This window comes from Poecile atricapillus, chromosome 3 (genome assembly GCF_030490865.1).
Source record: "Poecile atricapillus isolate bPoeAtr1 chromosome 3, bPoeAtr1.hap1, whole genome shotgun sequence".
In the NCBI taxonomy this organism is placed as follows: Eukaryota; Metazoa; Chordata; class Aves; order Passeriformes; family Paridae; genus Poecile; species Poecile atricapillus.
The window spans coordinates 83074610-83095543 of NC_081251.1; the positions used below are offsets into that span (position 1 = coordinate 83074610).

Genomic DNA, 20934 nt, shown 5'->3' on the forward strand with positions numbered 1-20934 from the left:
GGCGGCAGCCCCGCCCGGCCTCGGCTGCCCGGGCCGCGCCGCCCCCTCGCCTCCGTCCCGGGCAGAGCCGCAGGCAGCCGCTTCCCGCTGCGTCGGTCCTGGACTGCAGCTTGCTGGCGGCCGGGGCAACAAGCAGCGGCATCTTGGAGCGTCTTCTTTCCCGAGTGCCCCTTCATGTCTCCCAGCCCGCTGCTCTCTCGTACCTGCAGCCTTTCTTTCTCCCTCCACTCCTACCTTATTTCTGCTTGTCTCCCCCTTCTCTTACCATTTTCTGGTTTTAAGGGGTTTTTTTAATTTCCTTTCTTTTTTCTTCCCCCATCCTGTTCCCTTTTGGACCATCTTCGTTTAGTGCCTCTTAATTTCTTGATTTCTTTTGATTTTTTTTTTCCCTTGGACTTTGCCTTGTCATGTCAAGATGGAAGTCAGGAATGACTGGCTCTCCTCATCCCCCCATGAGGGCTTCGAGCAGATGAGGCTGAAGAGCAGACCCAGGGAGCCTTCCCCAAGCCTCACCAGAGTAGGTGCGAACTTCTACAGCACTGTCAAGCAGCAGGACTACAGTGCCAGTGTCTGGCTGAGGAGGAAAGACAAACTGGAGCACGTAAGCCAGCTTCTTTATCCCCCCCCACATTTTTTTTTTTAAATTTTTTTTTTTTTTAAGACCTCTCTCTAGGTGCTCTGTTAGGCTGCCTGCCATCTGGGACTCCAGAAGAAAAGTGTTTCTCCAGTAGTTGGGCATGGTATTTCCCAAATGATAGAGAAAGGAGCTATTTAGAGGTCCCATAGTGGTCAGGTCTGAGATGAATGGGATGTCAGTACTGTTTCAAACTACAGGCGAGTCTCCTAACTGGAAATATTTTTTAACCTTCCTGGCTGATTCCTTCTACTCCAGCAAATTCAGCACTGATGTGGGAGGAGAAAGATTGGGATGGTGCAGATGGAGGTTAGAGCATTTATCTCACGGTGATGATAATGTAGTTCTAGAATAGCTAAAAGAAAATAGCTGGTGGTTGGTTTTTTTGTTGGTTTTGTTGGTTTTTTTAAATTTTAGATGTGATTTTCATTTTCCCCTCCCCCATCTTTTTCTTCTCCATGCATAGGACTTTGAACATACTCCACCTATGTGGAGTAGAGATTTCCTTCAAGACTTTACTTGCTGCAGCAGTAGTACATGACTTAACTGTGAGGCCACAATAGGACTGATACTGTTGATAGCTCTAGTGAATATTTTATGAGAATTTAAGGTGCTTCAAAGTGTTCCTGTCTCAGATGATGTTTGAAAGCATTTTTCATGTTACTTGTAAAGCAAGGAAATGGGTTGAGATGACCTGCATGCTGTGTAAGTTTCCTGAATAGCTTATTAGGTGAAACCCATTGTTAGTGTACAGTACAATCAAGACAGGAAAGTAGCTACATTTACAGGGATGCAAAAGAATCTGGATGGGCTTGCATAATGCAAAAGTCTGCTATTCTTTACATTAGTGAGTAATTTGCAATCACAGTCACATTGATTTCAAGAGGCACAGGAAAATATTTCTTATGGTACAGCCACCTGAAGTCTCTTTGAATAGAAATGGTCTGATTAGAAGGATAAATTGCCTTTATTACATGAAAATCCTAGATGGCATAGTAGAGTCCTTTCAAGATGAAACCTGAAAGAAGGTCCTTTACCAACTAGTTCATGGACTGTAACACTCCCTTCCCCCTAACCTGCAATGTATTTTATCCCTCTTAGTGAAATCTTAAACATGAGTCATTTATACTTTTGGGGAAATGACAAGAACTGATGATCTGTTGGAAAGATCACATTTCAGATGTTGAGGAAGGTATTGGATTCTGTCTGCCTTTTAGCACAGTTTTGTGATTCTTCACACTGACAACAAGGCTTCACAGTAGTAAGCTTGTAAGTGGAGTATTCTCCCATTGTCAATCAAGAATAAAGGTCAGTGCCTTATCTCAATACAGCTAGAACATCGAAAGCACAGAAATGTGAGCTGTGACTTTTGTAACAAATTTTGCTACATGTTGATATCTGTGATCAAATGAATAATTATTAGTTGTGCAGGAATTAATCTGTCAGCAGTTTGATATCTGGTAGCTGAATGGTCAGATACCTGTATATTAAATCTTATCACAATGTTAGCAGGTAGAAAATAGACATTAACTTGTTTGAAGATTGAAAGTGCAAAACCTTTATTTTGTGTGTGATTTGTTGCTGGATTTTTTGTTGTTGTTGGGGACTACTATTGTCAGTATTTTGTCACAATAGTAGTCTTCGATATCCCTGCAGCATTTGTGTGAAAAGCTTTCTCTGTAATCTGTAATGCATATTCTTCTGGGGGTTTCCCTCTCATTTGATTCAGTTATTTTTACTCCCACAGCCTATTTGAACAATGCAAAGAGAAAAAAATTGGAGCATTGATATCCCTTGCTTGCCAAAAAGTATATATTTAATTTACATTTATTGTGACTACCCTGCAGTGCACTGATATGCTAACAGTAGATATGTGAAAATACTTTGTTTTATGGTTTAAAGCAACTGCATTACTCATGAGTGTTGTAACAGACAGGCTATTGGATGAATAAAAATAAAATGTCTATTTATTTATAAATTCTATTTTGCTTATACAGTTTTAGAGCAAGGTTGCTATTTTTTGTTTTCAGATAAATCTTTGATGGTTTTGTTTATTCTCTTGCTAAAGAAGTTATGTCCTATACTCCACTCTTCCACTCCAAAAGACAAACCAATTACTTTGAGATGCATCGTTTTGAATGGGGTAGTCATTGACATATGATAGCTTATGGCCAGTATTGCATAATGAAGATATTCATATCCTCCATCCACCTCACGAAGTTTGCATAACATTTCATTACAGCTCCCTCTGAGTTAATCATGTTCCTTGATAACTACAAGGAAAATGAAAATACAAGGAGTGAGCATTCATGGAGGCATTGAATTTAAAAGTATATCATCACAGACTTGATGCTGCACAATGGCAGGTTAGCCAGAAGAGGGGTTTATATTGAGTGCAAGTCAAGATACACATGAAGAGATTTTGAAGTTTCATGTGTACTCTTTCAGCATTGTGGAGGGGGTTGGTTTTTGCTTCATTGCAATGATTTCTTAAATTGATTTCAGTTGTAACCGGGGTGAAATTGGGCCAACATATTTTGTTCATTACTTACAAGGTCTACAGTAAGACCTTGTAGGCCACAGTAGATATTTTATATTGACTTTTGTTGAAGTGAATAGCCTAACTTAATCATGTGCAATACTTACTAAACCACATATAGTTTGATGGGTTAACAAACATCTTCTGAAGCCAATTTGTATCAAATTGTTTACCTAAAAAGATTCTTAAATGCAGAAAAAGTTTGTTTCTAGATTTCAAAACTGTAACAAAGTTGTGGGTTTTGGTGTTATGATTTTTGGTTTGTTTGTGTATGTTTTAGGCTTTTTCTTATACGGATGTCAATTTGAGGACTGTGGTAAAGAGGTTGAAAATTCAACTGCTTTATCTCTTCTGAAAGCACAGAACAAGTTCAGATGCACAAATATGATTGAGTTTCTTTAAAATTGATCAATATGACTGACCATAGATGAAGTAAAAATCTGGAACATCCTGCTGGTGTCTTGCTAATTATTGTTCTTCAAATGGATCTTAATATAGTGTGGCTCATTGACTAGGTGTTTTTGTATGATTTTCTTTTTCCAAGCAGCAGCACAGTTTGTACTAGAAAAGATTTGAACACAACCCACCCCTGTTGCTTTGTGAACTCAGATGCTGTATTTAAGATTAAATGAATTTGCTGTAACATGTTTGAAGGTCCAGTGAGGAGTTCTGCTGAAGTGAGGCCTCAGTGTACATGCATACTCTACTCAGTGTGCTAAAGAGCCACACTGTTAATGGAGGAATTTACAAGAGATGTGAGGAACTCCAGCACTGTAGATGTGACCGCAGTGATGTTGCAAACCTTTGTGTGAAATCCCTGCAGAGCTGAAATTATTCAGATTCTATTTATTTTCTTCAACTAGTTCCTTGTGCCTCTTTGTGAAATGTTTGCCTGGTATTGGAAGTGTCAGAGAGAAAACACATGTGTGAAATATTTCTAAATTCTTCTTTGCATAGTGTTTTTTTGTTTGTTTGTTTCTCTTTGTTTGGTGTTGTCTTTTTTTAATGAAATGTGAATTCATTAAGAGAAATAGTAGGTAGGGATTGGGAAAGAGTAGCTAACCTGATAGGCTTTAGCTGATAGGAGTTATTTGGTCTGGTTTAATTTGCAGCAGCTCTCCATCATGTCTCAGGATACCACAGTAATGACAGATATTGAATAGTTGCTTTCCTGGTACCTCAGCGAAGAATTCTAGAGAACTGAATTCTAAATAATAGAAGCTTCAAAACCAAACAGATTACTTTCTAAGCTACAAGAGATATGCTTCAAGCATATATTTGTTTTTGACAAATACAGCTATTTTTTCTCAAGGATGTAGTGGTAGTCTAATAATGTCCAAATTAAATAATTATGTTAAAAGATTTTAAAAATTCTCTTTTAAGAAACTGGTTCAAAACTAACATTTGGGGAGACCTGACACCAGGACAGTGTTATTTCCTGGAAATTCTCAGTCTGTTATTTTTGAAGAATCATAATTAGGAGAAATTATTGACAATTATTGCATTTTTTAATTTTTTTTTTTACTGAAGTTCTGATCAGCAGCAAGGGCAATATTGGAGTTTTCAGATTCTAAGTGCTGTTGCTGTTATTTGACCAGTTGATGTTGTTGCTCAGCACACTGCTCTGCCTTTGGCAGCATTGCTACCCAGGGAGAAAAGTGGCCATGAGGTACAGGGATAGCAGTGTCACTTGGCAGCAGAGGCAGGTATCTAATATGCAACTGCTAGGCTTAAGACAGTTTACAATGGTGCCTGACAAGCATGGCTGGAAAATTTCTCAGAGCTGCATGAGAAAATCCTAAATAAAATATAGCTTTAATTCACCTGTCATAATACCTTTATAAAAGCTGAAATTCCAAATCCAATTTTGCCAGTTCGTTTTTATTATTCAAAAACTAGTAAGTCTGTTAGGCAGCTTTTGTCTTCTCTTCTTTGTTTTTTGATACTGGAAATTCTTAACAAAAGCTTTGTTGGGCATGTTTCCAAGTGCATTTCTGCTCTTGCAGTAAAATTAACACTAATGTTAAACTAGTGTTAAAATGAACACTAATGTTGAAAGTCAGAAGACAGATTTGTAATTTTCAGAAGGATGCAGAAGACACCATGTACATAGCTATAACTTGGAACACCTAAGCAAAGAAGGTGAACATAGCTTGATGTAAAACATGTGATAGGAGTAGAACCCAGTCAAGCCAAATCAGTTGCTGGACAGTGGCAGTGGCTTGAGTTTAAAGAAAAACAATGCAAGGATATAAATCAGAATTAAAGAACCATTCCCATATTCCCAAAACAGCCCCACTCTTGAAATCAATGCAAACACAGATCTTCTTTTGAGTTAAATGAGAATGACTCATGGGAATTATCTACAAGTCCTCACCCTGTACAGGACATCCCAAGGATCACACCAAGTACCTGAGAACATTGTCCAAATACTTATTGAACTCTGTCAGGCTTTCCTGAGTAGCCTGTTCCAGTGCCCAACCACCCTCTGGTTAGAGGACATTTTTCTAATATCTGACCTAGACCTCCCCTGATTCAACTTCAGGCCATTCCCTCAGATCCTGTCACTGCTCACCAGGGAAAAGACCTTGCTCCTCCACTTCCTCTCATGAGGAAGTACTAGCTGTCTATGGGGTCTCCCCTCTGTCTTCTCCAGGCTGAACAAGCCAAGTGACCTCAGTCACTTCTTTTATGGCTTCCCCTCCAGGCCTTTCACCATCTTTGTTGCCCCCTTTGGACTCACTTTAAAACCTTTATATCTTTGTGTGGCACCCAGAACTGCACACAAGACTTGAGGTCAGGCCACAGCAGAGCAGGGCAATCCCCTCCCTTGCCACGCACCGGAATGCTGTGCTCGATGCACTGTTGTCGGAGTCTTTTGCACTAGGCAGGTATAAATAATTTGTCATCTGGAATAAAGTCAGATACCAAGAAAAATGGTGTGTGCCATGTAGGAAGGTACACAGATGCGGATGATTCAGAGGGTTCTAGAGAGTTAGTTTCCAATATTTGAATCTTTTTGATGGTGTGGTTGCAGATTATAATTCCAAATGTCTGTCTGGTCCTGGAGATAGATATCTGTATTTAGGTTTTGTCATTAAAATCAAGAGAACAAACTCAATTAAGTTAGAGGGTTTTTTGGCTTTTTTTTTTTTTTTCAACAGGAGACTGGTAGGTAGATTGCCTGCCTGGAGCACTGGTGCTTAGCATGAGTAGTGATTCTTGCTGAAGTAGCACCATGCAGTTTGCTTCTCTACTGACAGACTCTGTGTGAAGGGAAATTCTTATGTCAAAATGCTGATTTCCTTGCAGGTGCCTTTCTCCAGTAATGTTTTGTAGAAAAACATAATTAGAGAAAATAAATGTTGAGAAAAGACCAAAATAATTGAGCAGTGTTGGGAAAACACTGAATAACACTTTAGAGAAAAAAAAGGTAAAATGTTTTCTTTTGAAAATGATATGGGGAATTTTAAATCCTGAGAAATTTTATTAGTGTGGTTACCACACACAAAAGTAATTTTGTATTGCAAAGCAGTGAAAATATGATACCTAGCTGTTTTTCTCTTTTTAGTTGTAGTGGGTTAACCTTGGTTTTCTGCCAGCTGCCCACCAAGTCACTCTCTCTCTCCCCCTTCTCAACAAGAGAGGGGGAGAACATGAGATAAAACATCTTTTAGCTTGAGGTGAAGATGGGGAGATCACCAGCAAAACTGTCACAAGCAAAACAGACTCAACTTGGGGAAGATTTATCTCTTTCCAATTAAATATAGGATAGGATAGTGAGAAACAAGGAGAAGACTAGAATCACCTTATCCCCTCCCCCCATTTTTCCAGGCTCAACTTCAGTTGTTTGTTCCTGAATCTTCAATCTCCTTACCCTCAATCTCCCGAGTGGCATGGGGTATTGGGAAATGGGGGCTGCAGTCAGTTTGTAACACTTTTGTCACTCCTTCTTCACAGTTCCCTGCTATAGTGTGGGATCCCTGCCATGGGATATAGTCCCTGTCAAGCTGTTCCAATGTGGATCCTCCACACAAGCTGTAGCTCTTCAAAAACTGTACCAGCATGGATCCTCTCCATGGCTTGTACTCCAGGAATGGACTGCTCCAGCATGGGCCTCCCATGGGCTGCACTTCCTGCTCCTTTGTGGGCTCTCCACAGGCTACAGCTTCCTTCAGAGCACATCCACCTGCTCTGGCAAGGGCTGCAGTGTGGATACCTGCTGTACGTGCTCTGGTGTGGCCCTCCATGGGCTGTGGGGAGACAACGTACTCTCTTTGTGGGCAGCAGTGGAATCTCTGCTCCAGCACCTGGAATGCCTCCTCACTGTTCTCCTTCACTGACCTTGGTGTCTGCAGGGCTGTTTCTCTCACATTTTTCTTGCTCCTCTCCCATAGCTCCTGGGCAGCAGCTTTTTTCCTTATATGTGTTATCAACAGAGGCACCAACCAATCTTATTGATGGGCCCAGCTTTGGCAAAGAGAAGGTTTGTGATGGAGCCAGCTGAAACTGGCAGTGTCCAGCATGGGGCAGCCACTGGTCTCACAGAGGCCACCTCTGCAGTGGCCTCTCACACCCCCAAAACCTAGCCATGTAAATCAAATACACTAATCCTAGGAGCAGCTCTTCTTTCTCTGGTGTATGAGAAAATCATTCAACATTGCATTAATCTAACACATCAGTTCTGCTGATTTGAACGTCAGTCACTTTCAAAGTCCAAATCTCTAAAGCTGAATTTAAAATATTTGAGAAGCATATTCACTGTAACAAGCTTAACTTATAGTGTCTGACTTTATGTTGTTGCACAGGAATACAAAATAACTTAAAGTTTCAAAGTTGCTCTTAAATTTCATTTTTATATGCATGTTTAAATTATTTTGTAATTTAATTCAGCCTGTGCAAGACTTTTTAGAAATGAAGCTTTTTGGTTTCTGAAAAAAAGACATATATCTTAGTCTACATTTCTTCCAGATGTTAACTTCAGTGTAGGTATAGGAAAAGTGCTTTCCACTGCTTTGCTTTTCCTAATGCTACCAGCATTAAGGAAAATTCAAATTAGTTTTTTGCTACTGTCATCCTTTATTTCAACAGCAGTTACCATCCTCATTTAAGGATTTTGAAAAAGGAGCAGCAGAAACTTGCAACTTAATCTTCTTGTCTGTTACACAACCAAATACTCTGCAGTTTTCAGTGATTTGGTCTTGTAGCTGACCATTGACTGTAACACACTTAAGGGTAGTAGGAGCACTTAAAACACTAGGAAAATTATGCTTCTTTAATATCTCCTCACAAATGCTGTAAGTTCACTGTCTGTAGACGATGTCCAAAGAAACTACTTGCTATGACTGGTTGTGTGTTTAGCTTAGACCTTCTTTCGTTCCATAACCAGGAATGATAAAATACTGAAGGTAAAATAACTTTACCAGACTATCAAAAGGATGGAAACAGCTGGCCAGCTCATGCCAATGTTTAATAAACCCTGCTTTATTGCCATTCACAATGGGAAATCATATACTCTTTATTGTTCCTGAAAAATAAAGTCCTGTGCTGGTAGTAAATTCCCTACATCTGTCTCCTCTGATGGAATATTTTCTTGAGGCACAAGAGATGGGTTTCTAACAGCCCACCTCTTGCTTTGCTTTTTTTTGTAACATTATTTCAGGTGTGATTTCCATGCCTTTGTATAGTTTCATTACTGAGAGGAAAAAAAATCAGTACCCTGCTAATGTGTTACAAGGTCCATATATCCATATACGCCAGATAGCTCCTCTGTTGTATTTCAGAGTCTGAAAGGTGGTTTCTTAAAATGAAATTTGGATGCAATTTTTTAAATTTTTGCACTCCTAGATGACAGCTGGTAGAGTGAAAAAGTGTAACATTCATTTTCTCGTGCAGTGACACTCCTCTGTGTCTGTGAGATTGTGTAGTCTGAGTGGACAATCAAGTTTTCAACTTGCTCTTCACATTTTCTAGGAACAAAAGAAAATTACTTAAGGATGTGTCTCTGTTAGGCAATAAGTGTGTGCTGGCATCTATATTCCCTGAACAGCCAAATCCAGGGCGTGTGCTGCTTGAAACTTGCATGCCCATGTGGCAGTGATGAGCTGGGTGTGTATATAGGTGCTCCCCTCCCTTGCCTGGTGGGGATGCAGTTGATCTGTTCATTGAAAAATGAGGCACTCACAGTTTCCGTGGTCATTTGTGTTTCAAGGGAAGGCAGTTAACCCACTGTCCCCCTTGAGTGACATATGCTGGGCTTCTTGGCTATCTACTGTGCCTGAGTGGGCAGAGGGGCCACTCATCTAAAGAAACGTGTGCAGAGAACCTCAGAAAAACAGGAGGGGGGAAGAGAGGAAATGAATGATACATTGGTACCTGTTAAAGTAAATTGATTTAATCAGAAAATAATTTTATTAGATTGGAAATTTTTTCATAGGGTTTTTTTGAGTGCTTATCCATCAAAACTTAGTCTATTTTTTTTTTCTTAATAGGATTTGCCCATCAGACTTCTTTAACTTTTATAAAGGCTTTGCAAATATAACATAGGGTTTGAGTATTTTTATAGGGATTTGTCTTCTTTTGTTTTGATCAATGCACTGTGAATTTGACTGTGTATCTGTGATGGTGATAGCATCTAGCCCTGGACAAAGAAATATCAAGAGTGATATTTTTATTAATACTACTTTGGCTTGCTCTCTGAAGATGAATAAAAATTTTCCCATTTCCCCCCACTTTTGCACAATCTATAAAATCCTCTATGTGCAGTATTGGTAGGTGAATAGAGTGCATTTTATTAATTTCTCATCTTAAAACCAAGATTTTGAGAGAACTTAGTAAGTTTCATTTTTGGCTGCATGATGTCAACATAATCAGCAGCTTGTTTTGTAACTGATAAAGTTGTTGCAGCTCATAAATACCAGTCATTCTATTTTTATTTTTGTTGCTATTCATGTATGTCTATTTACAGTTGTAATTAAATGTTTAATGGAATAAAAAAGCTCATGTATTTGAGAATTGCTGCTAATAAAACAAATAGTGATTTAGATAATTCCTGGAATTTTGATACATTAAATACGCTAGATGTCCCCAAGGGATTTTTAACTGTTTGGAGCAGAACCAAATATGGAGCAGTGATGTGATAGTGATAGTGACCAGCTTAAAATTCTTGATCCTGTTGTTACTGCAGTAAAGACACATTAACTTGGGATTGTACTCTAACTTAGTATTCTAAAAGCCAGTATATGCTGTTAAAAGCCTGCTGTAATGAGCACACTCATATTTGTTTTGAAACACAAGAATGTGTAAAAGTTAATAAGGTCTTCAGCACTTCCAGCCACAGTCTGGAACATGCCTTACTCTGTTTTTCATGTTAGGGAAATTCTGCCGCTGTCCATTAAGTTTCATCATTGATCTTTTCAAGGTAGGGGATTTTTTTGATAAGGGAATATGCTTTATGGGCTGAACAAACTTCAGGCATTACCTCATCTAAGGCTGTTTGCTTCTGAGAATGGTGTTTAAGGTGACACTTTCCTAAATGCAGCTTGTGCACTTTTGTTTGCTCTTATTCCAAAACTGTGATCCATTGGCTTCATTACTGTGGATTCAAGTTGTATATGAACTTCTTGAGAGAAGATTGTAAAGACTGTACATCAGCTTGGCTGTCATGGATTTGGAGCTAAAAACCAAGTTTAGTATCTCATGCTAAGCACTTGGAGGAAAAATCTGTTGTAGAATGCTCACCTTTTCTTAAGCTTTAAGTCTCTGGATCATCAGGCTGATTGCTGTATAAATTATTTGAAAACACTTTGCAGTTAGTACAGGACTGTTGGAAGAACAGAAGGCATCCTAATATAACAAAGGGGATGTAAGAAACCAATATCTATGTCAATATGAAAAAATTATGTAGATCCAGTTGTACACCATTTTATGCCTACCTTATGGTGTTTCAGGAGGGAGAATATACAAGGAAGTCAGATGGGTGCAGGGTGCATTTGAAACTGCGAGTATGTGCCAAGAGTAATGAATGGATATCTTAAGAAAACTCAGCAAAACAATGCTACCTGTGGAATTATTTCTTTGTTCCCCTTTAGAATACTTCTGTGCTTCTTTAGAAAGTATAAGTGATTAACAGTGCTGATCATTCTAAAAAGCAAGTCAAATCTAAACTGGAATATAATTTCAGATTCATGATAGCAGGTATAATCTGTTTTCATGTTTTAATTTAAGTGGAAATGTGCACCTGCTTCGATGGTAATAATTGCGGAAAAAAAGACAACCAAAACACCAAAACGCCTTGTTGCCTCTTGTGAAAAATTAATTAGATGAGCAAGTAGAAGTATGTCCATTGGAATGACTGATGGCTGCAATAAAGATGGGGACTCATGGCAGGTTCTGCTATTTCCCCATAGCTGTTTGTTGGAGAGGACCCATGAGCATCTAGAAAGGCTTGTATTCCTTGAACATTAAAAAGAAACACAAGTGATTAAAGGTCTTAGAGAAATTCTTGCGGCTTTCTGGCAGCTGCTAACAGAAGTTGGCCTGTTTAGTCTGTTCCTGGGTGGTGATAAAATAGACAGCATAGAAAAGGTTGGGAAGATGAGTGAAATGGGGAAAGTTAGAGCTAATGCTCTGTCAGTCTGCTCTAGGGCTGGAAGAGCTCTGACAGCCTTTACAGTAGAGTGGGTAGGGATTTCTGTCTTCTGAAGCAGAAATTGATGTGCATTTGTCACCCCATGCTGCTGATTTGCTGTTACCTTATGGAATAAAGTGTTTCAAAGGTTTCAAGCCAATGGGTTGGCAGAGAACACACTGTTTTCTTTCTTCCCCTGAATCAGTACGTTCCATAACTTCTTCCTGCTTATTAAAGAATTGTCTTAGGCTTGCAGCTGTATCTTTAGTCCTATAAGTTCTAATACTGAAGGCAGCTTTCTACTTACTTTTCTGATCTTGGATGCCATATGGAAAAGTAGTTTCCCTGAGTTTTCAACAGGATCTATAGTGCTAAATTCAGGGAGGATAGTGATATTCTTTGCATCATTTAGAAGTGGCTTCAGTCATAGTTTGAAGCGTTTGCCAAACTGTCCAAATTCTCTGTGTGTCTTTTCACAGAAAACCAGCATGTTGTTGACATCTGACTTGCTATTGACTAGGTAAAGAGTTGATCGGAGTCATGCATGCAGTCCTGTGCATAAGTGCTGTTTAAAACAATATGGGATGAATTATTTTCAGTTCTGCTTCTCTGTTGGAACTGTGCAGCTTTTTAGATCCATGAGAAGATGCATCTTTTGAGTAATTCCTGTTCTATCAATAATGGCTGCATAACTCCCCTGGTTAGTGCAGCGGATGGGATGGTTCTAAGAAAAGATGACTTGAAAATTAATTACTTAAAACAAGCAGACAAAGAGATCACTGATGAATGAAAGCCAAACAATTTTGAAATTATTTGCAATTTTCGACTATTTATGAGTGACTTGTTTGTAGAATGTGAACCAAAACTATGATGCTGAAGACTGATTGGTGCTTATTTGGGATGTTGTGAGCATCAAAATACATCAATACACCAAATGCTGTTTTCAGGCTTTTACAGTGTAAACGATTCCTTGTTTGAATAACAATTCCTTTGGGTCTAGTATGAAACAAAACCCTTAAGTGTTTTGGAAAACGTTACCCTTTTGAACGATGCAATTTCCTTCGCCAGTGTGAGCTGCTGTCCCTGCAGACTTTTCTTTCAATTCCCCATTGGGCTTGTGGCAGGCAGCTTACCCCTTCTGTGTTACTTTATCCCATTTTCTGCAATATTGTTCTCTCTGAGCCTTTTTGTCATGGCTTAGCTGCATCAAACTCCTGCTGCGGAAAGCTGGAATGTGCCATGCTGTATCCTCCGGCTCTGTGTATATGGTCTTAATGCACATCAGCCTAAATCAATTCGTTTCTCCAACTATATGACAGTTGAAACCTTAGTCTGCTGGAAATTTCAAATTTTTTTTTAAATATTTTTTTTTCAGTTTGTGCACTTTATTCTTCTAATGTTTATATGCTAGGGCTGTTCCACGCATTCTCTGTTTGTCTTTAAATAACTTGCTCATATCCATTTTTTTACAAGACACTGTATTGAGCAACTGTTTCCCTTTTTACTTCTCCAAGCTTGGGTTTACCTACCCAAGGCCCTTGGTTTTTAATTTTTTTCCTATTTATATAATTTAATCAATTCTTTCATGATGCTTATTTTTAAATTACTTTTCTTTATTCCCTTTTCCCCACCCTCTTACTCTGTCCTCTCAAACTCCTCTAACAAATCCACGTCCTTGTTTTGGTAATGCATGCCATGGTCTGCAATGCACCTTGTGTGAAACACCCAGGGAAAATATGGTAAGCAAAATATATGTAGGATTTGCAAGAGTGCACTTCTCTTACAAAGTTTATACATGATTTTTGTTCTGGCAGGACAACACTTTCTGACATTCTTAAGTGATTTAAACTCATAAATCCCAAATATACACTTCTTGAAAACCCTGAAGTTGCAAGGAAGATGGAAGTTTCTGAGTTGTGCGAGGGTGAATTGGCCGAAAGCCTTGCAAGTGTGGTCTATAGATCTGGTGATATAAAAAGCAGTGATTACATGAAGAGCAATAAAACTTTTCACCACTAGTGTGACTCTCATGTCAACCAACAGCATGTTCTTTCAGAATTTCTTTCCTTTTAATTAAATAAGGGATCTGAATTTTTTTCTGTGCAGAGAAATACGAGGTACTGTTGTTCCTTGAAAGGAATTAAAAAACTGTTTCTTATGGAATTTGTTTTTCAAGTGACTGCACATTTATTTCTACTTTTCAGTAGAAAACAGAGAATGCATCTTTTCAAGTAAGTTTGTGCATGTATTAAATAGGATTTTCTCTGATCAAGTGAGAAATTTGTGGCAGATGTAGAAATGCCTGTTTATTATAGAAGTACCACTGTATAGTAATACCTTCTGATTTACAGGCCACAGTACCTAAGACACACATTAAATACTTGAAATTATTATATGTTTTAGCTCTCAGGTTACCACTGTATGTTGTATTTTTGTTGTTTTGTTGTTTTTTTTAATACATTGCTTAAATAAGGGGGGGAAAGGGGTGTGGTATTTTTGAAAGGCTGTAAGATCCCTTCCTGTTTGGACTAATCTGGTTGTTTTATTTGAGCTGATGCTTTCTATGATTTCTTTTTTGCTAAAAGTCTCCCTAACAGCTATTTGCATTTTGGTTTTTTTAAAATGTATCTTTCTACAGTATTTACAAGATTAAAAATATTTTATAAGAACCTTGGGAATAGTTGTTGCTTTGTTTATTTACTTAATGATTCTGTGTGGCATCAGATGTTCTCAGTTTATTTCTGGGCATTATTAATTTTTGATAACATATCTGGCTAATTTATTCAGGCTCATAGTGTGGAACTCCTGACTTGAGTAGAACAGCTTGATGAGGAGCCAGTTACTCATGAGTATTTGACTGTTACCACCATGAAGGAAACACCTTCCCAAAACACCATTCTAGATAATAATTGTATGTCTAATTTTACATATGATGATTGCAATATAGTCTGAAAACAACAAAACTGCTGGTAGTGGCCTCTCTGTAGTGTGGACTGAACATTCTGTAGGCCAACTTCTTCTGTGACCAACTACATTGGTTTTACAGTAGCTTGTTGTAGCTCTACTTAATTAACTTTAATTTCTATATATGTGTGTACTTTTAACTGTTGGGCATGATATTGTAACAGATAGCTTTGTTTAATTGTATTTATTGCACATTTATCATTCATTGTGTTGCTTTCTTCCTTTAGAAATAAGAAAAAGCAGTTTGTCAGCAGAAGAAAGGTTCTCTTGTTATATTGTCCTAACTGTTCTGCTGGGAAGGGAGAGATGAGTGATTTTTGAAAGCAGCTGAGCCATGAGGCCCAGAGAAGCCTTTAGGGTGGAGGTGGGGCAAGCAGAGAGGGAGAGGAACAATGAATCTTGAAGAAACTGAAGGAAACCATAGCTGGAAGGTTGCTGAAAGGAGCAGAGAACTCACTTGTAGGAGTACATAGAAAGATGGAAGCTCTGAAAGAGCTTCTAAAAGAGGGTTCTGGAGTGGGAAACATGATTATTCAACTCAGCCTTTGAAGGCTTTTGACCTGGATAGCCAAATCAGAGGAAAAGACCTGCCCTACAAGATGAGAGGGACAAAATCTGTTGTTTTTCCATGCAGTAGCTTTTAGTTCTGGATTCTGTATTAGGTTAGTACTTTTGTGCAAGCAATTAGAAATAGAGTTGTGTAGGTTTTATTTTTTTCTTCTTGCTGTTTGGTTTTGTCTGTTCTTTTGGTATACTCACAGTGGCAGACTTGCTGATTTCCCCTGAAAGCTCTGCCTGAAATGAAGCTCCATCATGAATCTCCACAGACAAGCTGGCCAAATATTGCAACAAGACAAGAACAGCAAAAGAAGCAGCTTTTGTGGTTGACTCCTTGGAATAGTGGGCTCTAAGAACATACATTGATGTTGATGCAGAGATTGATTTTCTTTTTTCAATGTAATTGGTATCATGGACACTAGTGTTTTCCTGAGACATGTGGAGTCATTGGCTCATTGAACTAACTTCTTTTGGGTACCTTTGAGTGAGGGATGTGGAAGCTACAGAAACCAGCAAAACCGGGAATATTAAGTATTTAGAGTGAACAGGGGTTGCTCTTACTTTCCACAAGCTGGGGATATTCTGATTTAATTTTGTCAAAGTCATAATGCATCTGACAAGTTCTTTAGGATTTTCTGTTAGTTCAAGTTCTTTATTTATTTGGAATTTGCTGTGTATGTCTGGACACAAATAATGCTGTCTTCACCTTGCTCTCTATTTTTTATGTTTTCTGTTTGTAGAGAAGGCACATGAGTGATGGCCACACTTGACACATATGCCTTTGCAACTGTACATTTGCACAAACATTTTTGAGATGAGGTTTTTTCCTACCCCAAAAAAGCTAATTCGTTTGTGTGTATAGATGTCACCTGAAAACAGAGGTAAAACATAATGGTGTCACGTGATTTGTTTAAACATACTTACTCTGAGATACAGGTTTTTTGGTTTCTTGCTGTACTCTATGTCAGGCAAGTTGCCATTTATTTATGTAAAGATTCAAGCTGTTTTCATACCAATTTGCAAAGAAAAACTACATTTAAAACAGAATTCCTTCCTGAGGACTCTAAACCAAGATTACAGAAATGAAATGAAAGTTTTTCTTTGTTATTGCCTACCATATAATCTGTAAGATTGTTTTACTACTTGAAGCATGTGGGGAGAACAATACAATCACTTCAGTCATGATTTTTTTTCATGTCAGTAACCCAATACATGCTATGACTAGTCTCCATTTGTTATTTAAGTGGCAACATTGTCTTTCTGAGAGTTGAAATTACTCTCTTTCTATTTTGTTTCATGGGCACTTTCACCTGATAAGGGAAACAGGAGTTGATTTTGATATTTCAGATAACCATGAAGCTTTTATTGTCTTCCTTCCTCTCCTTTATGTTGTGAGATAGGCAGATACAAAGAGTACAGATAAGAACATCACCTCTGGTGGGGACATGTGTTTTATGACCTAGAGTTGCCTCCAAGTACAGTAGTAATGCCACATATGGCAATAGCAAGAGTTTAAATTCTTACATTACTTTCACTAAGTTTGCATTTTCAATAAAATTAATTGTTGGTTGAAGATAAAAAACATTGGATTGTTGGGAACTTGAAATAATAGCAGTTCTTTCTTTTTCTCAATCCTGAATTCCTGACTGTATATGCATCCTAATGTTCTAATTTCAGAGGGAGGTGAAGATACCATTTAAAGTCCAACCTGTTTGCAGAAAGTTCTTTAACACTCTTAGGAAGCTGCATTTGCTATGTAATAAGGTTTGAAGGAATAAAAGTGTGGATTTTACACTGGCCTTTTCCTTTTGTCTTGTCTTTTGGGATCTTAAACATAGGACTAGTTTATTTTCTTTCATATTCTAGAGGTATTGGCAGATATCTTGTTCTCACAGACCTCAAGAGAAGTTATACACAGCTTGGAAAACCTGTCCCTGAGCTTTTTAAAAGTTTTTGTTAAATGATTTAATTTGATTTTGATCCAATTAAATTTTAATTTAATTTTGATTTGAGCTTTAATTTTAGAGTCTGTGGTTTTGTTACAACACTGTAATCTTTTATACTCTCAGGGTTATATGGGAGACTGTCAGAAGTCTTGCTTATGTCCAGCTATGCGATATGATTCCTCTTGTCCACAGAGTTCACAATCACAGTGAATAACACAGAAGGTATTCAGGTTAATTGAATACAATTTGCTCTTGATAAATCCAGGTGATGTCCACATCATCTTTCTCACTTTCTGCCTTCTCTCTTCAAGCATGTAAAGTTTGGCCTCTCAGTGGCCAGTTCCTGAGCTTCACCTCACTTTGACTGTGGAATATGTTTGCCATTTCGAACTCAAAGAAGTGGGCATAATTTCTCCCCTGCACCTAGCTATTATCTTCCCAGGATTTCTCCCCAGGCAAGCTGTCTACAGTTAGGCTGACTGTAACTTTGCTTGAGAGATTTCAGAACATATTTGTGACTAATTATTTTGTAGTAGAGAAAAGAGTATCTAACAGTAGAATTACTACTTTGAGAATCAAAATGTTGACCAAATGTTCTCATATGCCAGAAGTTTCTTCTGTCACAAAGTTTGCTTTGCTTAGCTTCCCTGAATTTTCCAGGAAAATGGCTAGTCTTTGAAAGAGTGATGGAAATGAAAGAAAATGTTAATCTTCACTTTATTGTGCTTTTATATTCAGTTTCTAGATTCATTCTCTTAAAGTTGGCCTAGCATAAAGAAATGTTTTGGGCATAGACTGGAAATAAAATCTCAGGTCAGTATCTCAGGACTACTCCTTTTAAACACAGAGTGGAAACCAGTTTTGGGTTTTTCTTGTGATCTTGGGCAAGATGCCATACTCTTACTGCACCTTGTTTCTCTGTATATATAATGGATTAATAGCATTACTCAGCTTTCTATAAGGGTTCTGGGGATGTATCCCCATTTTAAAGATGATAAATTACACACGTAGACAAATTGTAAATCATGTGAATAGTCACCAGCTGACAAGAATAAATGGTACACTGGAAATTTTAGATGCAATTCTAAGCATGTCTCTCTCCTCTGCGAGTTGATAGTGAAATGGGGTTAGCCACATTCCTTGTATTGCTGCTGGCGATCTTGTGACCAGAGGCTAAGCTGATCTACTTGCTGATTTTTACAGAAAGTTTAATTAGTTTTCTTCCCAGATGGAATTGCTTACTTTCTTTCAGATAGGTGAACTGGTCTAGCATTCATGTTGCTGAAGAGTGAGAAAATTTGATGAAAAGAAAGGAGCAGGAGCTGTGATCATAAACCTCCCTTTTGATGGTTGGTGTACTCAGGTTGGTTGAAATGCAAAGCAATGTGGCATCCTTAGAACCTGGCCTCATACGGAGTATGCTTTTTAGAGCTCGGTTTCTTTCACAGTAGGAACCTGGATGGATGGCTGTAGTGGGCTGTTGCAATACACTATGATATTTGAGGAGAGATCACTTCAATTACTTGTTTGTTCCATGTCAGTATCAACATTAGCCATTAAGCAGTTAGCTTTCATAAAGGGTAATTTGACTTACCGTAATCCAAAGCATAAAAGGGAAAATATTTCCCAAAATGACTGGACTAGGATATTTCTGTAGACCTGCCTACTGACTTTTGAGGTAGGACTCTGATGTGCTTGGGAGTTTTTGAATTTACAGGATGTGTCCTCACTGCCTTGCAGAACTTAGGGCTAAGAGCAAACTGAAGCTTGTAATTGTATTCTGACAGGTGGAAACTTAAATGCTATTGTAGTACATTTTAGCATTTTGCTGGGGCTCATTCTTAGGTTTATTTATCTGAACAAGGGTTTTTGTTTGGATTCAGGGTGAAGGACAGTCTAGGTCCTAGTTTTGAAAGGCAATATTAATATTAACAATTCTTGGTAACAGCTGCTTCAGAGGGCTTTAATATGACGTTATGCAAGTTCAGATATCTTGTCTTCTAGCATACTGATTTAGCTATTGTTTCCTTTCAGGAAGAGTGAAACTTTGAGGCATGTGTTATTAGACTTTTTTGATTAAACTTGCATTGCTAGTACAAATTCATAATATTACTTATCAGTCAGTTCATTTCCCACATAAAGTGCTTCTTATCTGTCTCCTTTGAGGAGTACACTTATTAGAACATAGGCACACAGGACACACATGCTCCAGTAACTTTTATAGCATCTTTTAGTATTTGCATACTCTGTGTGGACATAGCTTCGTACAACTAGGAGAGCTTATCCTCAGATACTTGGATAAAGAATGCAAAATGTTACTGGACACCTCTGATAAGTCTCCATTGTCTTTATGTCTGCTTCTCTTCAGACATTTTTACATACCAATGAATTCCAGTAACTGTCTTCTTCATGGCCCTTAGCTTGACTCTCTCCAGTAGCCCCATATTTCTGTTGTACTGGGGAGCCCAGGACTGGACACAGCACTGCAGCTGTGGCCTCACCAGGGCTGAGGAGGAAAGATCCCCTCTCTTGACCTGCCAGCGGTGCTCCTTCTGATGTAGCCCAGGATACTGCTGGTCCTGTTTGCCACAAGGGCATATTGGTGTCTGTTGATATTCCCAGAGCCTCTTCTGCAAAGCTGTTTTTCCAGCTGACTGCCCCCAGCACGTATAGACACATAAACTGCTGGTGTTGTCCCTCTTGAGGCGCAGGAATTTGCACTTCTTTTCGTTGAGCTTCTCGAGGTTCCTCCAGGCTGTCAATGTCCCTCTAGATGGCAGCACAACCCTCAGGCATATCAGCCACTCCAGTTCTGTATCATCTGCAGATTTGGTGAGGGCATGTTCTGCCCCACTATCCAGCACCACTCTCTGGACCTGACCCTTCAGCCAGTTTTCAGTCCTCACTGTCTGCTCATCTAGCCCATATTTCATCAGATTCCCTATGAGGGAATTGCAGGAGACTGTGAAAGATCAAGTACCAAACCATGTTTATTCTTGAACCGATCTGTGAAATGGAAACAGATTACCAGGTCATTTAATTTTTCTCAAGTCATTGGAGCAATTTAAACCAACCAAAGGTGGTCAATAGGTGGTTTAATAACTATCTCTCAAAGGTGGTCTTTGAGAGATAGTTATGAAAATATTCAGTTACATTTCTCTGTATTTTTATAAAATAGGTTTTTTTTAATTGTAAGCTACATATGCAAACAGTGTGGCACAGAAATCTATTAACTATTAGGCAGTTGCAGTCAAAAGATAACAAAAATACATGTAGTAGGTGTATTTTTTGAGAATATAAAGGTTGCTTTACTAGGAAGTGGGAAAGAAGAAAAATGGCATAGTAAGATAATGTATATACTTTCTGCCAACTTTTACAATCATGTATATTTTATAATTGGATTGCTGGAAGCATGTCCATGAAATATATCCCTCTTTTAAGTAAATCATAAAAAACAAGACTGAAAGGAAGGAGTCACATAGTCCATGCTTATGCCTCTGGAACGCATTAGCTATAACTAAGTGTAATACTGAATAATAGATGAAATTATATTTTATCATCAGTGTAAAGATTTAATCATCAGGTTGAAGACCTCAAATAGTGGTTTCTGGTAAAAAAATATTTAGAACTTAATATTCTTGCATTTTTGCAAGAGTTATGACTA

The 20934-nt window shown here is 38.3% G+C and overlaps 1 protein-coding gene across 1 annotated transcript in view; it reads left to right on the top strand.

Annotated features, from left to right (window-relative positions):
• Positions 1 to 415: 415 nt before the first annotated feature.
• Positions 416 to 20934, top strand: part of PLD5 (phospholipase D family member 5) — a 178353-nt gene continuing 157834 nt past the window's right edge. Inside the window, exon 1 of the mRNA XM_058836895.1 lies at positions 416 to 601. Within this exon, the coding sequence (XP_058692878.1) occupies positions 416 to 601 (186 nt within the window). The remainder of the gene's footprint in view (positions 602 to 20934) is intronic.